The sequence below is a fragment of the Ochlerotatus camptorhynchus genome, unplaced genomic scaffold, assembly GCF_037179485.1.
Source record: "Ochlerotatus camptorhynchus isolate MF236.1 unplaced genomic scaffold, CSIRO-AGI_Acam_v1.1 ptg000078l, whole genome shotgun sequence".
Taxonomy (NCBI): domain Eukaryota; kingdom Metazoa; phylum Arthropoda; class Insecta; order Diptera; family Culicidae; genus Ochlerotatus; species Ochlerotatus camptorhynchus.
In genome coordinates this window covers 340,694-359,906 of record NW_027040568.1, presented here as the reverse complement: position 1 = coordinate 359,906, position 19,213 = coordinate 340,694, and the positions used below count along the sequence as shown (strand labels likewise).

General features: G+C 40.5%; 1 protein-coding gene across 2 annotated transcripts in view; it reads right to left on the bottom strand.

The window, feature by feature from the left end:
- Positions 1-19,213, bottom strand: part of bun (bunched) — a 334,561-nt gene that overhangs the window by 50,488 nt on the left and 264,860 nt on the right. For both annotated transcript variants that reach the window (XM_065217688.1, XM_065217691.1), the window contains one exon: positions 6,160-6,211. In XM_065217688.1, coding sequence (XP_065073760.1) covers positions 6,160-6,211 — 52 coding nt within the window. The remainder of the gene's footprint in view (positions 1-6,159; positions 6,212-19,213) is intronic.

Below are 19,213 nucleotides of genomic sequence, written 5' to 3'. Positions count from 1 at the left end.
TAAAATAAAATTCTTATTACCGTGCTAATAAACATAATATTGAAGTTACTTTAACCTAAACATTTTGCAACATTGGGCTTTCACGTGCAGGGCCCTGAATAATGGAGTCTTGGCCGACGTACACTGGAGCAACGAAACCAGTAGCGTGGCCAAAACCTCAAGTTTCTCAGTTTAAAAAGGGTCGGCTTTTGATGGATGCTGATTTGTTCATTTTTACGGCTAACTACAATGCAATACAATGCTTTGGTGGTGCTCGATAAAATCTTGTTCGGTAAAATCTCCAACAACTGATTATCTCGGCATTTACTTTTGCTGGAATCTCTGCAAAATATCTATTTTTATTATAGCCACAATTTGTGTGAATAACTCAAATATGTATAACTTATGCATGATAAACTAGAGCGAACAGAACTTATGATTGTATTTCAGTGAAATTAAATTACATTTACATTACAATTACAGACCTATGAAAGCTACATCATTTTACGGAATGAATGTAAATGATTTTCTATGCCTTTATTGCTGATTGCATAGTTTTTTTTTCTATTCTTATCCGTAATTTCACTAGCACTGTAAGTGATGATTGCATTATCAATATTATTCCTTCTTTTCATAACTGCTCGTTCTTTCATATAATGAAAAAAAAAAGATTTTGATGATTAGTAATTTAATATTTAACGTAATGATGTCTTAAGTCGGTCAAGTATTGTTTCCACTATTTGCCATCTGGTCAAGTGTACTTCACAAATAAATTTCCCACCATTCGCCCTTTCATCACTCTTTTAGACATTCGCTGTTTTTTTTTGCATTCAACCATTTCAATTATTCGACCTTTTGTTCATTCGAACTTTTGTCCCCCTTCTCCTCACTCGAACTTTTATCCCACTTCGGATCAACCTTTTGTAAATTCGACTGTATGTACCTTAGACCGTTTGTACTTGGACCAAGTGCAGTTTCAAACCCCTTTGGATACGGTTGTGTTTTAAGTTTGTTCTCTGTTTTGTGCGTGCGTTCGCTTTCAACGTTTTCGGCTGCATTTGCCGGATTAGCGTTGGCACTCTGCCTTCCGTGTGTGATTAGTGGTTTTCTCGCGTTCCGGGAAATTTTAGAATCGAGAAAGAAAACTTGATTCATAATGTTTGCAGGCATCAGAAGAGATGTCGCTATCTGCGTTTTTTAATTTTTTTTCTCCCGGACCAGACATTGGTGGCATCGCGAGTGATAATTTTTAATTTCAGTTTATTTACGCGCTGCAAGGTGCGTGAAAGAGCTCGGCACGATCGGTGTCGATGTTGGCTCGCTTGCAACTATTTTTGCAAAATAAAAATTAAGTGTTTTCGATCGAAATTGATATCGAAAGTGTACCAAAAGTGCTTCTGAACGTATTTCGCAGTTGGGTGTGATGAAATTCGTGAATTCGCGGTTTATGTTCAGTGAAAATTCCGTATCACAACGACGGGCTTGCAAGAGAAAAATAAGCATCGAGAATGTGCTCCCGGATGTATTGATTGGGTGAGTACGTTCCAGTTGAAGATTATTCTTATACATTTCTCGATTGCATTTTCGACGGGACGTCCGGGTAGCTTTGGGATTTGGGCGTTGTTGCTTTTGCGGGCATACGCGTTGGTCGCCGATTGCTCGCGGGTAGAAGCTTAGTCTCGCAAACAGACTATACCAAATGATAGAGGAATCATGTCTCTACCTGTTTGTGTTGTTAGTTTTTGAAGATGGGCGTGTCTGCTTTTGTGGGAGTACGTTTGATGATCGGTTTGGTGTGGCTGGTGGCTCGCCCGCGCGTGCTGGCGCCACTATCAGGTAGCGGAAAATTTCCCTGGTGGTGTTGGCGAGTTTTTATGTGTGAAGCCACTCTATTGAACATAAGTTTTGGCTGAATTTGGCGAGTTTGTTCATCACTTTCCAATGTGTATCCAGATCTAATTTACCCTTCCCACTAACAAAAACGTCCTTCCCGTGACAACCGAGGAGATACAGAGGTATACTCGGTCTCTAGTAGCAACGGTTGTTGAAATAACAATCCCTTCCATCCCCGATGACCGTAAGGATGTGGCCGGCGCCGTTATTGACCTATTATGGATTCTCCGGATTTTGTAGACTGAGAATGAATTGCTAGTCCCAAGCCCCATTCATATGGTTCTTTGTGCAAATTTCGCTAAATCTAGTCAATCACGGAGTAGCAACTACTGAAATGTATGGTCGTCAATGCATGATGGTAAACTTTTTTTTTTAAATGATGAAATATAAAACATGTTTTTACCCGTAAAGCTTCGTAAGAGTCACAGGAAAAAAAACTGGTTGTTGGATTGAACTTAGATTTTTGAAATATATTTTACCAATATTTTTAGAAAGCTCAAAACGTGCCAGAAAAATAAATGTTACAGTCTACAACGCTTAAATGGATTGAAAATAGCCCAAAATCAGCCCAAGCAACGCCAAAATGTTTAAGCAAAGCTAAACTCTTAACTCTTACTCTTAAAATAGTTATCGAAAACACCATGATGATCTTAAAAACGTCTAAATGGGCGAAACGCAAAAAAAACACACTGCTGCTCAAGCATGGGAAAAATCGTTCCATTTTGCATTCTCAACTCACTCACACGCATACAACATCAGAAACGAACAGCAGCTTGTGCGAGCCGGACTGATTTCGTTCGTATTCGCATTGCTTCTATTTTCTTCGATGAATGCATAATTGAGCAAAACAGACAGCTGAGCGTAACATGAATGATTCTGAATGTACTAGTGTGGATGATTCCTCTCTTATTATTTTTTCCATGCTGAGCCTTTTACGATTGCATTCTGCTGAGTGAGCTGAATGAGAATTTTGCAGAAAGAATCACTTTTTATTTTCTAGCTTTAAACATACATTGACACATTTGAATCGCTATTAATATCGAGAAAACTGTTATACTGTAACACACGTCACGCGTCACGCAAATAACTTAAAACTGCTGTGGCCAATTCAACTGATTTAAATCAGTGAGCCAAAAACTATCTGACTCGGCTATTTAAATCGTTAGCATTCGGATTTTACGCATTCAATCTGGTTCTCCCTCGCTAGAGAAAATTGTTCGGCTGCCTTTCAGTTTATCCTTCTTTCCTTCTACTGCTGTCAGTTCTAAGTCGAGCTGCAGAGCCACTTGGTAGGAAAAATTTACACTCGTTCGGCAATCTGTTTGTAGGCGAGGATGGCTATTTTGATTCTGTGGTGCTCGCGCGAGTGAATGAATTTTCCCATGCTTGCTGCTGCTCAAATTTTGGCAAACACCAGCTGCAAGGACGTGACGAAGACAACTTAGGGCTGTTGGAAAGAGAAACATTCCAAATAACAGATCTTCTTTTTAACAACAGTTTGGAACCCGTACCATTTACAAATTTGTGCAGCCAACCAAGCTGGTTTATATGCTATTTTTTCTAGGTTTCCTGAGCATTTAAAAAAAGTCTTTAATGAGTTGGATCTCCCTTTGACAATTACAGTCCTTTGGGTTATTAATAATATTCATTTCACTGTCACCAATTATTATTGTTGAACATGAATCAAGCTGGACTAATCAGTTTGTTAGACGCTTTGGGAAGTACAAGATATAAGAAAGCGTCTCTTCAATCAAAATCATAACTGTTTGGAAACTGAGTTTCCTCTGGAAGGTCTATATTTATTTCGTTTACTTCAAACTCGTTTATGAAATGTGTCAAAATCCTATAAGTTTTTAGTATTATTAGAAAAATTGTAAACGTAGCCCATTAAAAAAAATCACATTCAAACCAGAAGCATAATTTCAGTAAACCTTTATTTTATTTTATCTTCTGACAGTCTACAGTGAGTTCGATGCACCCTATTTTGAACAAGCCACCAGACATAAATCTTAATGTGTATTGCATTCTATTTACATCTTGTAATAAGAGCGTTCCGTTGGAAGGAGATTCTCAATCCCTACAGTGGATATCGTGTAAGTGCATCAGCTTACAGGTCCACACCTCCAATTTTGGCCTTTCGCAAAACGGAACAGTAAAGATTGTAGGGTTGCATAGTTTGATCTTGCCATTAAGAGGAATCGTACGTTATGGCAAGTCCTGCAATGGTAGTGGCTTCTAATCACATCACAATCACATCACCTTTATTTTATAGAGAAATGTGCAATTTTCAATTGTACTAAAATTTAAGAGCCCTTTGTGTTTCGTATGTGTGGTTTTCAACATAAGTTTTTGAAATGATTTTATAACTAAATTTTCTCTAATACTCATGCAAAAGATGAATAAATGAAACATTTTCCCACAATTGAACAAATATTTGATGAAAAACCCAATTGAATTGTCCCGGCCCTTTTTATTCACCCCGACAAACGGCTTTGGAGATGCGGCAAAATGTACATTTTTATTGCAGAGATATCGTCATAAAAATTGTATAGAGGAAGCTAATGTCATGACATTTTTTCTTATAACATTTTAATGACATTTACCACCTCTGGTTTCGACAGGCCTTCAATGAACGATCAATAGAATGGTAAAAATTACATCAATAATCGAACATTTGATTATTTTCACAAAGTCATACCCATAGTAAAGTCATAGTACATAGCATTTAAAGTTCTCAATAGAATTTCTTGAGCTCCATAAACATAGGTGGCAATTATTTGTATCTGCAATCCAAATCACCGGAATCGGCTTTAATTAAAAATCTAGGACAAAATAAAAACCCTCCAAGTGGCTAAATACCAGCCGAGTGTTCCAAAAACGGTACCTAGGCCCACAATCTCGCGTCTGTGATAGTGCAATTATTTCTGAGCGATGGCCGTTTGAAACCCGACACCACCGTGCTGTTCTCCATTATGATTATATTCCACTAAAATTAGCATAACTGGCATACAGCGTTTCGGACCAAGTTTTCTTTAAAATTCAACATCAGCTAACTGAGCACGAGCGGTGCGGTGTGTGAGCCAGTAGTACTCAGTAGCAATCGTATCCACCGTTGGCGTTGTTGTTTAGTAGACGGTAGCATTTAATGGAACCAGTTTCGACGAAAACAACCATTTTCAAACGTACCCTGAATGGCAAACACGCGGGTATTCTGCTAGGGTAAGGGGCGCGAAATAACTTTGAGCAGTGCCAGTGTGTATACAATTAACTCTGACGAAATCTGACTGAACTGACTCCGACTGGCTGACTGACGATTGAAGCGCTCTCGGAGGAGGTGGGATATTATATAAGGTGTGTTCTACACCAGCTAGGACAAAACAGTTTCTTCATTCTTGGCAACGCGAGACCAAAACAACCTGATACTTATTATTGGCAGCGCTCTGAGCCGTCAAAGATTCCTTGTTTGGGACGAGTGGTGGGTTGAGATATTTTTAGAATGCAACCACAATCGAGTGAACATCGACCGGCAGCTTTTTACACTGGAGCAGTGAAATGAAAACTGTAAGTTGATCCAGTTGCGAAACGAGCGCCAACTTCTAGAATAATCGAACTTAGTTAAAGGGTACATTCACTTTCGACTTTCAACGTTCTCAACCTGGTGGTTTTAATTGAAGGGTGCAATTATCTGCTATTAGACAGGTCTGTTGCGTTAAACAAGCTACCAATGAACATTCGCGTATCAAGAACGTTCTCAGCAGCAGTCTGCACGAGACAAAATGGGGGTCTCATTCGTCTAAACCCCACTCACACACGCCTATGGAGGTGCGGATCAAATTAATTCAACTAGAGCTTAGTGCACTGCCATTAGAGGGCGGCTGGATGAACGCACTCGCTTTGATCTTCCTTTTTCAAACTGCCTGCACTCATCATTGGTACACATAGATCACTCGACTCACTATCAATTTGTGCTTTTCAAAGCGGAAACGAAAGAGCATTTTGAGACGATAATTGAATGCACCAGCTTCGAGGGATAATCTCACTGCTAGCATCGCACCCGCCGCGGGTAATGAGTTAATTATACAGCATATACGCAACTGCCGATATTGAAAAAAAAAAAAACGAGAGCTAGCTACCTCATAATTCTCGGTTGCATAATGAATCGTCACAAAACGATGGAACGCGTAATAACCGACGGAAGCTGGAATCAATGCTGCTGGACGTTGTAGATGGTGATGGGTAAAACCCTAGTATGAAAAAAAAAGTGTAGAGTAACTGAATGGGACTTACCATAGCTTGCTCGATCTTGTTGTCAATTGCAACTGCACTTGTCCCAGATGCACTGTAAGTAAAGGAGAGAAAGGAAAATGACAATGAGAAAATTGCACCCCTTGGCGGTTGTTTGATTCATGTTCGGATGTGTGGAAAGGTTTTGTTTGTTTGATGGGGTGTGGGAAAATTGCGAATGTTTGTTGAGTCATCCAATTACCGTTTCCTCCTTCGAAGCAAAAGGAATAAGGCATATATACCAGCTGTGGTGATACTTAGGAATATAACAATTGAATTATGTTTTAAGTAAGTTCAACATTGCTCTTGTTGGAGGAAATATTATACCGGATGGTTTAACGGACGATGTCGATGTCAGTGGAGTTGAGCATCATCTTTTCGTTTGTGCTTTTCAAGAGGGATTGAGTGATATTGTGCTCAATAGGCTATAACCGGTCAAAATCATAGTAAATAGTTAGTTGACCTAACATTGTACAGATGAAGTCTCGTTGAACCAGGAAAGGTGAGGTAAAGTACATAGTCGAAGATAGATAGCGTGGCAGGAGTAGCGATGTTGACTGTAGAGGGAAGATTCGTAGAAAACATTTAAATGCTTGACGAAATGTCATGCAAAGCAAAACATAATCACAAATTTTGTATAAACAGAGTAGCCAGTTCATCTCAATTCTAAAATTCCCGCATTTTTTCCAACATCCCGACTCAGCTGCAGTGGCAAAGTTATAATAATTATTGCTGTCAATGGATATCAAAATGGCATTTACGTCGACTTAAGGCGAATGAATCGCTTTGGAAACCTTATTTATGATTGATCGCATTAACACCTCGAAATTTCAAGAAGTCAGTGCATCATGTTTTTGTCAATAAAAGCAAACACGCTCAAAAAAAAACAAACTATAGATTTCACCATATTGAATATATTTAACAGATTTTTGTTTTTTTTTTATAGCCATGCAAAGTAAACTTGTGAATACATCAAAGCGCATGTGAATTTAAAAACGTGTAAGAGTTTCCGTCTAATCCGAAGACACCACCACAATTTAATGGGAACTTGCACTTTTATAACTTTTTTCTTCGCTTTTTACATTTTTGGGGTAATCTGGATAATTTAACTTCAAGTTGCAATAAACCATATTCATTAACTTAGTTACCCCTAAAAACTAAAGCAGACGACAATGTGCATATCATAAATACAATATTTGTCAGCACAATGCATTAAAATACTCGTTTATAATTTAAAATCCGTTACTTTCTGGGCTAACATAATTTGCATTATAGAGCAGCGAAAATAATTGAAATTTTGAAACGACCTTTTCTGATTTGTATGAAACTTTGCGTAATTGTTCGTTATGAGCAATGATTCACATTTTTTTCTGGGATCATCTAAAATGATCAAAATTGGCTCTGAAATTTTTCAAAAAACTGTTGCACTGAAATGTCATTTCTTATATGCGATTAAAAAAAAACAAAAAGTGTTTTTTTATTTAGGGGAATTTACGTATTCTCGTCAATCTAAGCAGTGTCCGCACTTCTATTAGCATTTTCCCAACGTCACGCACATATATGACGTGTCTGTTAGTTTACATTCATCTGCTGCTTGCTTCTCTATCCATTCTAATCGACAGAATTCTTCAAAACTGTTTGAAAGGGTTTTTACAACGCTCCAAACTTCTCAGGTGAGTGTGACTATTGTCGGCAGCCTCGTTTTCTTCGGCAACCTTCCCATTAGAACTGCGTGTTAACCAGCTGTTCTATTATCGGCAACTTGAAATCAACCGCATTTTAGAGTACGTATGCTTCATTTGAATACAAATCTGGCATAACAGGACTGCTCAGACGTACACATACAATCAGATTGAAGCTGAAAGACTAAAGAATCGTTTGGATGCATTCAGGGAAGTGTGTTGATGGGAAAACATAGTGAAATTAACGTTTAAATTTTGGTTGCCGAAAACAGTCAATGGGTGCCGAAGCCGACATTTACCCTATGTTAAGTAAAAATTAAAAAAGAAATATCACAAAACCAAATATCTAAAAAAAAATCTTGCCCGATTTTTGATTTTAGACTATGGCTTATGAACAATGAAAACTTTTGGAATATTCAAAACCATAGACACTTGAAAACTGACAAAACTCGTAAAACTAAAACTTTAGGTAAAATGTTTGAACTTTTCCTAGTACGATTTGATGTGTAACATTATTTTCTGGGTAACTTTTATTAAAAAAAATTACCAAAAGTTCATGTTCTACGTTTTTTGGCAATTTTTAAGTGTCCATAATTTTAAACATTTCAAATGATTGATTTTATCATAAGCGTTTAAAAAAAATAAAATTTGACGTTTTGATATAATCGATTGTTTTGACCATCTTAACATGGAAATGGTCACCCTAATGAGAAAAAAACGCGGGCCTAATATTGCGATAAGGAACATAGCTACAATTTTTTACTAAATTCTGAGAACCACTATATCGGTTTTGCTATGGAATGGCTGATAGTATGTTGCAACAAGATCAATGATACTCTATGCCCAAGCCAGCTTAATCCCAATTGATTTCAAACAGCTCATTTTGTAATAATTATAATAAGGGTAAACACTATGCACATCGTCGTAGCATATATAATGTCGTATAAATACCAGGGTCCATCGAAATATAATAGGGGTATTCACAAAGCGCATCGTAAACGTATAAACCCTCGTAAATGCGTAAACTTCCATTACACTCCAATTGACCCTGCTATTTTTACGATAGTGTATATGTTTACGATGCGCACAGTGAATACCCCTAATGGGAGTTTACACATTTACGAGGTTGTAAAATGTTTACGATGCGCTTTGTGAATGCTACTAATATCTTTAGCATATGTAAAATATCTATGCCTTGCACTATTTTAAACAGCAATCAATCATTCTAACAACTACATATATTCATCAATTTACCCGACCTACTGCCGCACTCTGCCAGCAGTTGACCTCGTTTCTATAAGAAACCACACTGACTACTACTGCCCAATATCAGCTACCTCACGCACGAGGTTACTTAGCTTCGACCTCTTCCACCCCTCCACCGTTTCCCATCATCCTTTTATATTTCCATAGAAAAAGCAAGATCCACCACCCTTATTGGTTCATCAGTTTCATCGCAAAGTGTTTTGCTCGCCCATTCGCTTTGTCCGCACTTCGTGTTTGATGTGTGCGGCAGTTGCCAATTCTTTAAATGGTCAATAATGGGCTCTCGGGGTGGTTGTGAATTTGACCATTTGGTTTTCACTACCACATTGCACCTAGCTTCCACGGTGGGTACTTTCCATCACCATCATATTGGGTTTTTTCGCAATGCCTTCCAAGTGCGGTCAGCAAGTCAAGCTTACATTTAGGCCAGTTCCATCATCACCCGCTAGCAACGTGCCGGAATGAATGCAGCAATTGGAGTAAAATAGTTTTATGCTATGCTCTTTGGGTGCATGCATATGCGCGTATGCTACTGGGAAGGTTTATGTTGTTTACGGACAAGCTAAGTCGTAACTTAGAACGAGCCACTTGGTTTTAATTAATCAAGTTTCGGAGCCGCGTATTCTCGTTCGCCTGGTGCAGTTTGGTGCATTCATTCGGTTGGTTTGGTCTGATGAAACGAGATTGTTTACGACCACTTTGTCTGAATGCAAGCGCTCCCCCTATGGTTAATTTGATAGTGAGCAACGACAACAGCTTGTTTGTGATGTGTTTCTGTGGAAATGGTTTTAGTCCGATTGTTTTGTAGATTCAATTTAAGATAACTAGTGTTTATGGAAAGTAAGTAGCTATTGTTGGCTACTGCATAGTAGTAGTAGTAGTGCCAGAGATACACTCATTAAACCAATGATGTAAAAAAAGGCAACTGTCCAGTATTAAACCATATTAGTGCTGGATCATTGTGCCGAACGACGTTAGGCCGAAATATACATTTTTACGACTCATGGTTTAATGAAGACAAAATCTGATGTAAAAAGAACTTATTTAAAAACATATCAGATCTCGATTTTTTTCTTGAAAAATTGATCCAAAAATTAAAAATCAAAAGAGAGAACATTTAGAGGTTATGTTCTGTAATTTTGAGTCCCAGTACAGACTGAATCTTAAATATTATTCCATGTCCCATAATGTTAACAATTTGGTCTCCAGGACAGGATTTTTTCCAAGTCTGTGGACCTGACTAAGATTCTGCAATTATGCAAATACATACTAGCAGAAAAAAAAATGTTACATTTTTTTTCAGCTCCTAAAATTTCAGATATTCAGGATCCCTATAATAATTTTCCATGGACAATTTATAGTGTTACCGCATTACCAAGAAGGGATGATGTAAAAGTATCATATTCTTTTCATCACCGCTGGCCATTGGCCTGCGGGGCAAACGACTGGGTAATGCGTACCACCAGTACCGCGAGTACTTGAAGGATAAAATAGACCCCATTAGTGGTCCATTAGCCTCTTACCCAGTAACTCCTATCCCTACCTCCTCGTGGTGTCTCCTGGGATATGAGCAACCTTAGCGAAGATCGGGTAACCAACCCCGGTGGGAGCTTTGGTCATATGCTGACAGGGAAGGGGGCCCCTAGCGGGTTCGGCCTACACGGCCTGAGCGTCTGTTCACCATGGAGGTGCGGCTCAAACAGCGTCTGACTGGCATCCAGCGGCTGAATAAGAAATGCTGTATTGTGTCAGCTAAATCTAAGATGGCAGCCCCATCTACACAATAACTGAGCGTCTGTCCACCATGGAGGTGCGGCTCAAACAGCGTCTGCCTGGCATCCAGCGGCTGAAACAAGAAATGCTTATCCCCGAAAGCTATACCCAAGATGGCAGCCCCATCACGGCGGATAGGAGACCTTAGGCTAACTACCTACTGTCCCCGAAACTTTACAACTGTTACAGAAACCAATAGAGAAAGATCACGGACTGATATTACGGCAACGACTTTTAGCGCAAAACAACGGACAAGAATTGGAACATGGAATGTACTAACGCTAGCCCAACAGGGGAAGCTGGCACAACTCGCCAGCGAGGCTCGACGCATGAAGCTCGAAATCCTGGGACTAAGCGAAGTCCGTTGGCCAAACTTTGGAGAACACAAGCTGCCGTCGGGACAGGTACTACTCTATTCTGGTATTCGAGGTGAAAACGCTCCCCGCCACCGTGGAGTTGGTTTCCTGCTTAGCGCCCAAGCAAATGCGGCGCTCATCAAGTGGGAACCTATCAATGAGAGGATAATCGTTGCCAGATTCAGAACGCGGGTTCGTAACCTAACCATAATCCAATGTTATGCGCCAACCGATGCTGCCGAGTTACAGGACAAAGAGAACTTTTACAGTCAACTGAATGCAGTCGTGGATAAAATTCCGAGAGGTGACATCAAGATCTACATCGGCGACTTCAATGCGAAGATCGGCTCCGACAACACGGATTATGAGCGTGTCTTGGGGCGCCATGGTCTTGGCGAAATGAGCGAAAACGGTGAGCTGTTGGCAGAGTTTTGTGGCAATAACGACATGGTGATCGGGGGTTCGCTCTTCCCCCATCGAACAGTGCACAAAGTCACGTGGGTTTCCCGTGATGGACATACCGAAAATCAAATCGACCACATCTGCATCAGCCGAAAATGGAGAAGGAGCCTTCTTGACGTTCGGAACAAACGCAGTGCCGACATCGCGTCTGACCACCATCTCCTCGTTGGAGAGATCCGCCTTCGTATCGCGCGGGTCCAGCGGCGGGAGGAGCGGCTCGGACGGCGATTCAACACACGCCGATTGGAAGATCCAGCAGTAAAAAGGTCATTCGTCGAGGAACTGGAGACCAGAGCTGCGGATATTCCTGATGGTGGCAGCGTAGAAGAGCAATGGACGGCGATCAAGGATGCCTTTACTGAAACGAGTGAAAACAACCTGGGCGAGCTGCGCGCTCAGAGAAAGGAGTGGATCACGGATGACACCTGGAGGAAGATAGAGGAGCGGAGAAATGCAAAAGCCGCGATAGAGCGGGCGAGAACCAGAGGAGCGAAGAACCAGGCCCGCCAACTGTATTCGGCTCTCGAGAAGGAAGTGAAGCGCTCGTGTAGGCGGGATAAGCGAGCGTGGGTGGACTCCCTAGCCGATGAAGGTGAGAAAGCCGCAGCAACAGGCGATATCCGTCTCCTCTACGATATCTCACGACGCCTGAGTGGAGCAAGGATGAATCCTAGGATGCCAGTGAAGGACGCGACTGGTCAGTTGCTCACCGACCCCACTGATCAGCTGAAACGCTGGTTTGAACACTTCGAACAGCTTCTACAAGTTTCGTCGGTCAACCAGCCATCAACATCTCGGCATGAACCGCCAAGAGTGCGACGCATCACTCGCGTCAATTCTGAGGCGCCATCCCTACCGGAGATCGAAGCTGCTATCCGAACCATGAAATCCAACAAGGCTCCCGGGGTCGATCGCATATCAGCAGAGATGCTCAAAGCTGACCCCATGCTATCTGCACAAATGTTGCATCAACTATTCTGCAATATCTGGGACACCGCGACTTTTCCGGCTGACTGGATGCAGGGCGTCTTAGTGAAGGTCCCAAAGAAGGGGGACCCAACTGTATGCGATAACTGGCGTGGCATTATGTTACTGTGTTGTGTTCTCAAAGTTCTATGCAAAGTTATCCTCAACCGGATACAGGAGAAGATCGACGCGACTCTCCGACGGCAGCAGGCGGGATTCCGTGCTGGAAGATCCTGTGTGGACCATATTGTCTCGCTCCGCATAATCTTGGAGCAGGTCAACGAATTCCAAGAGTCCCTTTACTTGGTTTTCATTGACTACGAAAAAGCTTTCGACCGACTCAACCACGAAAACCTGTGGGGCGCCCTAAGGCGCAAGGGAGTTCCGGATAGAATCGTCAACCTCATCGAAGCTCAGTATGAGGCTTTCACGTGCAGGGTGCTGCACAACGGAGCCCTATCTGACCCTATTCGGGTAGTCGCTGGAGTGAGGCAAGGATGTATTCTATCACCGCTACTGTTCCTCATCGTAATCGACGAGATAATGGTTGGTGCGATCGACCGTGTGCCGAACCGTGGGTTGCTCTGGCAGCCTATTACAATGGAGCATCTAAACGACCTAGATTTGGCGGATGACGTTGCTTTAGTATCACAACGGCGTTCTGACATGCAGAGTAAGCTCGACGATCTCGCCGAACGCTCCTCAGCGGCAGGTCTCAACATCAACGTCAGCAAGACTAAATCGTTGGATATCAACACGGGAAATCCATCCAATTTTACGGTAGCTGGTCAGGAAGTGGAGAAGGTTGAAAGTTTCCAATATCTTGGCAGCCAGATAGCGTCGGACGGCGGAACCAAGAGTGACATAGGTGCACGGATCAAGAAGGCAAGGGCTGCTTTTGCGAGTTTACGAAACATCTGGAAGTCAAATCAGATTAGTCTCCGCACGAAGATCCGAATTTTCAACTCTAACGTGAAATCTGTACTGCTGTACGCTAGCGAAACATGGTGCGTATCAGCGGAGATCACACAGAAGCTGCAGGTGTTCATCAACCGATGCCTGCGGTATATAATTCGTGCTTGGTGGCCTCACAACTGGATTTCGAATGCCGAGCTCCATCGACGGTGTCACCAGAAGCCGATATCGACAGAAATTCGGGAACGTAAGTGGAGGTGGGTTGGCCACACTCTACGGAAGAGCGGAAATGAAATCTGCAAACAAGCGCTGGATTGGAATCCAGCCGGACATCGCAGCAGAGGCAGACCCAGGGGCTCATGGCGGCGAAGCCTAAACAAGGAGATTAAGCAAGTCGACCGGAATTTGACCTGGGCCCAGGTCAAGGCGAAAGCAAACAATCGCCCAGGATGGAGATCTTTCACGTTGGCCCTTTGCGCCAGGGATGGCGCTCAGGACACTTAAGTAAGTAAGTAAGCATTACCAAGAAACAATTTGTCATTTTCCACGAAATAAAAACAACGACTTAAATTACAAAAAATTAGCCGCCTCATTCTTCAACCAATTGTCCGTTGCACGGATTTGAAATGCCTCGCACAAATATAAAATGAGCAACATCATAAAGGACACACGACATCCACACCCGCGCCCCCGCCTAGGATAGTAACGGTCCCATTTGGTCGCTATTTTGCGCACTTAATGATGTGTGACAAATTTACCTTTCCCTTCAAGTCAAGATCCAAATAATCAAAACATTCTGATTCGTCGGTCGTCATCATCCGTGGGGAACGGTTTTTGTGGGTGTGTTATAATGACAGTGGAAATGTACTGTCCTATTACAAGAGTAACGTGCGCGATTGTTTACGAAACTTGCATTGGAAAATTACTCAAACAAAGTACTTATCTCGTCCCTTGAGCTGTTGTGTCACCGAGAGCACACATTGATTTGCGTCACTATAGTGCTTTTAGTTGGATTTGCTCAAAAGAAAAAAAATTGAAGACCTATCCCGATAGTCGCGACCAATGAAAGACCCTTAATACGTTTGCTCTTATCAGCAAAATCGATCCTCGTTCGATTATTTGCTGTTCATCGCCAGATAAGGAGGGGCAGCTCGTAATGAGGAAAACAAATGTTGAACTCAATATGATTTTGCATTCATTCGGAATGTCACCGACGTGACGGATTAAAAGCTTTCTATCACGACCACGAGTTCGTCGGCTGATTCAAGTTGTTTTGATTGGGAATAAAAAATATACAAAGTAATTGTTGGCGGCGACGAAAGGAAGGGAAGGTTCAATCCGAAATGGATGAACGTATTTTGTCACTAGGTATGAGGTAGACTTCAAATTTATGTGTGTCAATTGAAAATATATTGGCATGTAAAAATGTTCTTAATCAATTTGGTCGCATTTCATTCACACCGTAAAAACGGACCTCAGTCTATTTAGTTGCATCACATGCCAAAAAAGGAACGTTTAAAATTTGAACAATCGAGTGGCACATTACAATTTAAAAAAAATCATTGGAGTCACGTAACCTCACTTTTTACCTGTGCACCAACTTTAAAAACGTATGCAGCGTATCTAGAAATATCTATATTCAAATCGATTGCAAAATGCATATAATCTTCTAGTTTTACTGATATTTATCCATTGCGAGCAATATTTTGAAATTTGTTCACGTTTTGAGAGCTGGTACAACCGACGCCACTGAAAAAATAAGCATGTTCTTGTTAACTAAAATTTTAGCAGCAAACGCAACAATACAAGTTTCAAAAACGGTTCTGTCTGTTCTGAAAATGAGTAAAGAATTTAAAACATTCAATTCTAGTTTTACGCGATTTTCATTTCATCGATATTACTCTCATGTAGGATTGGTGCAACATTTTCAATTCAAACAATTTATTCACAAAAAAAATGTGATTTTTTAATCCAGTTGCATTAAATTTGGCTGTAATTTTAGATCACACGATCAATAATAGAGGCGAAAAAAGATAGCGATAAAACAGAATTGAGTACACTACAAAAATATGTAGGGGCCTCATAACCTAGTCAGTAAAGGCACGCTATTACCAAGCCGGAGGTGGTGGGTTCGACTCCCGGTCCGGTCGAGGGAATCTTTCGGGTTGGAAATTTTCTCGACTTCCCTGGGCAAAGAGTACCATTGTGCTTTCCACACAATATACAAATTCATGCATTGGTATTGGCATCGAAAGCTCTCAATTAATAACTGTGGAAGTGCATTTAGAACACTAAGTTGAGAGCACGCAATAAGCTAATACGCTAAGCAATAAGCTTGAAATGCGAACAAGAAGAAGAAGAACAAAAACATGTAGATTTCTTTTGTGCATGCTACAGTCACCCCAGTATTATGGATCACCCACAATCATGGATCACTTCCATTCGATTAACACGTAGCACTGATAGACCCATACTGGGATGACTGTATAACATTGCAGTGCAAGTCAACTTCAGAATTTCATAAAAAAGTTGGCTCATTATTTATAGTTAATGGAACTGAGAGTGGAAGTTTTGCAAATATTATAGATGAGTTCTATGAAGATCTCAGCATTATTATAATGGTTCTCTGAACATCTTTGAGGTTCTCAAATTTCTTGAAATTTTCTCGAGTTTCTCTGAGGTTTACTGACGTCTTCTAAGGTCATTTGATTATTTATTGAAGGCTTATATAGCTTTTTCTAAAGTTCCCTAATCTTGTTTTAAGTTCTCTAAACTTCTTTGAAGAAGCCTGCCTTAGCTTTTCTTAGGTTCCCTTGAACGTGTCCGAAAAATCTTCCTTTGGTCGCCTTAAAGTTAAACAAACTGTAACTAAATTAGTATTCTTCTTCGTTTTTGAAATACTCTTCAATCATCATAGCTAGCATACACATACATTATTACACTATTAATACGAAAATTTAAAACAATTATTTCATAAAACAGCAAAAAAAAAAAGGTTATCTTCCATTTTATTCAACTTAATTAATTTTGGTATCCATGACAGATACGTATTTCGACTACAATGTGCAGTCTTCATCAGTGTCATTCCCACTAAAGAACTTATCAAAATCTAACCCCCTTAAGTACTCTTCCCCTAGGTATCAAAGTCAAGATCACAGGTATAAAAAATGAAACTACATTGTGTTGAATCGGAACCTTCCTTATTAGAGAGTTGAATAGATTTTTCTCCTTTAGTTTACTTAAATCTTTTATTTTTTATTTTTTATTATTTATTATTACGAAATTGATGAAAACTGCTTTTCAAATCTGAACGCCATGAAAGCCACTTCAACATAGTCAACAATCTCATAAGTAAAAAACTGCTTTATGTGAGATGGTGATTTTTTTTTAATTCAAAGTTCTTGAAGCATTTTCTACTCCCAAGATAATCATATTTAATTTTCAACGCAGAAGATTTAACATATTTTTTATTACAATATCTTTAAAAGTTATCGTCGGTAGCATTGGTGCTCAGTAAAGTAGGTGAACTAAACATTGCTACTAAGTTTGGGTTTCTCATTTTTCCTTAGAATATTATATAGAAAAATATTTAAAAAACATAAATAATAAGAGTTTTTGGTTCAATTTTTATTTTCTAAGTACTTAGGGAAGAGGTACCAGTCGTGGCTATACGTTCCTATTTTAAAAACATACAGTCATATTTAACTGTTACACCTACCCTATACGATTTTTATACTTTCTTATACATTCAGAATCTAAAAAAAAGTTCGCAGACAGAGATATTGGAATTGGAAAATACTCGTGAGTGCTGAAAATTGTTGCAAAGAATTTTTTAATTTTCCTTGATTTGTTTTCCGTACTGAGTAACAATGCTACCAACGCCAGGGAGGCAGCTTCCACACCTGGACCAACCCATCAACTCAAGGACCGGGAAGGCGTGATCAGAGATTGTATGCCTCAGAAAATCGGGGATTGAACCCAGGCCATTTGGTGTGAGAGGCAATCACGCTTACCGCTACACCACCTGCGCCGCTGTTACAAAGGATATCCTCATGATCAATTCGGCCTAACGTCCCTTCACCGTAATGTAGTTTGAATTTCTTAGGAGTCAACAATGCATACGATACGTTAGTGTAATGTGTTCCTGTGTGTGCTATGGTGTGGCTTATAGTGTGTTTACCCTAGTAAGGTGACAGAGAGTCACACAACTCGCAGAATAAGGAAAACGTCTCAACCAGTCTCAACTAAATCTAATCTAATCAATGAATCGGCCAGCAAAGGTAATCCTGTGATTATGGGATTTAATTAATTCCATCCAGTTTCCATCTCTCGCCAATCTTTCCAGCAAAACAGATTTTTTGAAACCATACATCCATTCTTTTGAAATCAAGAACACTAAGTGGAAGTCTTCTACTTTTGATAACATAATTTGCAAGCTTTTCAAATAGCTCTTCATATCTTCCACACTTAAATCACACGGCATTGGGACGACCTACCGCGCTCTGTTGCAAGTAGGTATACCTAACTGTCTCACTCCATTCCATGATGTCTGGCCATGCTTTCCGAACCAGCATAACTACTACTCACCAAACTCACTCCCATCACCGCATCATCTTGTCGTCACAACAACTGAAAGCATTTATTTGCGATTCCCACGTTCAACGGAGGCTGACGTCATCGTATTGCTTCTCGTTTCACTGTATTGGTATACCCACTCCTCCCAGCAAGAGGAGATGATGACGCAAGCATGTCGAGGAATGCCCACACAAACACTTTTCTCCACTTGGCTACTGCAGAGTGCATTCGTGGGTGTATGGGTGTGTTGTTATTATTGTGACGGAAAACAGCTGACTTTGAATTGTTACACATTAGCTCTTCGTTTCGTAGAAATACGGGTGAGCGTAAAAGAAAAGAAATGCCGGAATCCAATTCGAATGGATAACAAACGACTGGATAGATAGATAGATGGATGGGACGGGTACGAGCGAGTGGGTTGCAGGCCGGTAAACTGTTTCTTCCTTCCACACGCTTAGCGTCTAAGCCTTCCGCTTGGGCGACTCGGACTTTTGCAGACTTGCCGGTTGGCTGACTGGGAGACTGAGGGGCCGATGAGGGTTGACCTGTGGTTGTGCGGTTCCGTTCGTGTATTCGTAGGTATTCGGTCTGGCGGTTTTCCCCTTTGGTTTGCTTGTTTCGAAAGGGGTTTATCGTAGTAGTTTAAGTTATTTATGTACAGAGCTGCCCGCATAACGTAAGCTACAATGAGGATTGTGGTGAACAATAATGTTTCAATCGATTACACTGGGTTTTCCCGACATTTTTATGACAGGAGTGATGGTTTCAGATCTTTTGTGGTATCAATTGTATAACTAATAACATATTATTATTGGCTATTACGTACCAATTAGAAATAAACACCTCTAAAATTTAGGGTTATTTAAGTACCTACTACCAGAATTATTAAGTTAGGATTTTTAAGTAGTTACATACCATTTTGACATCCCGTGTTATACATACTTGGTTACCAAGAGACCCCACACTGTCAATAAATTACTTTGAAAATATGTAAGTACGGTAATTCCACTACATTTTCCCAAACGCAACTGTATTAATAGGTACTTAATTTATAAAAGACTC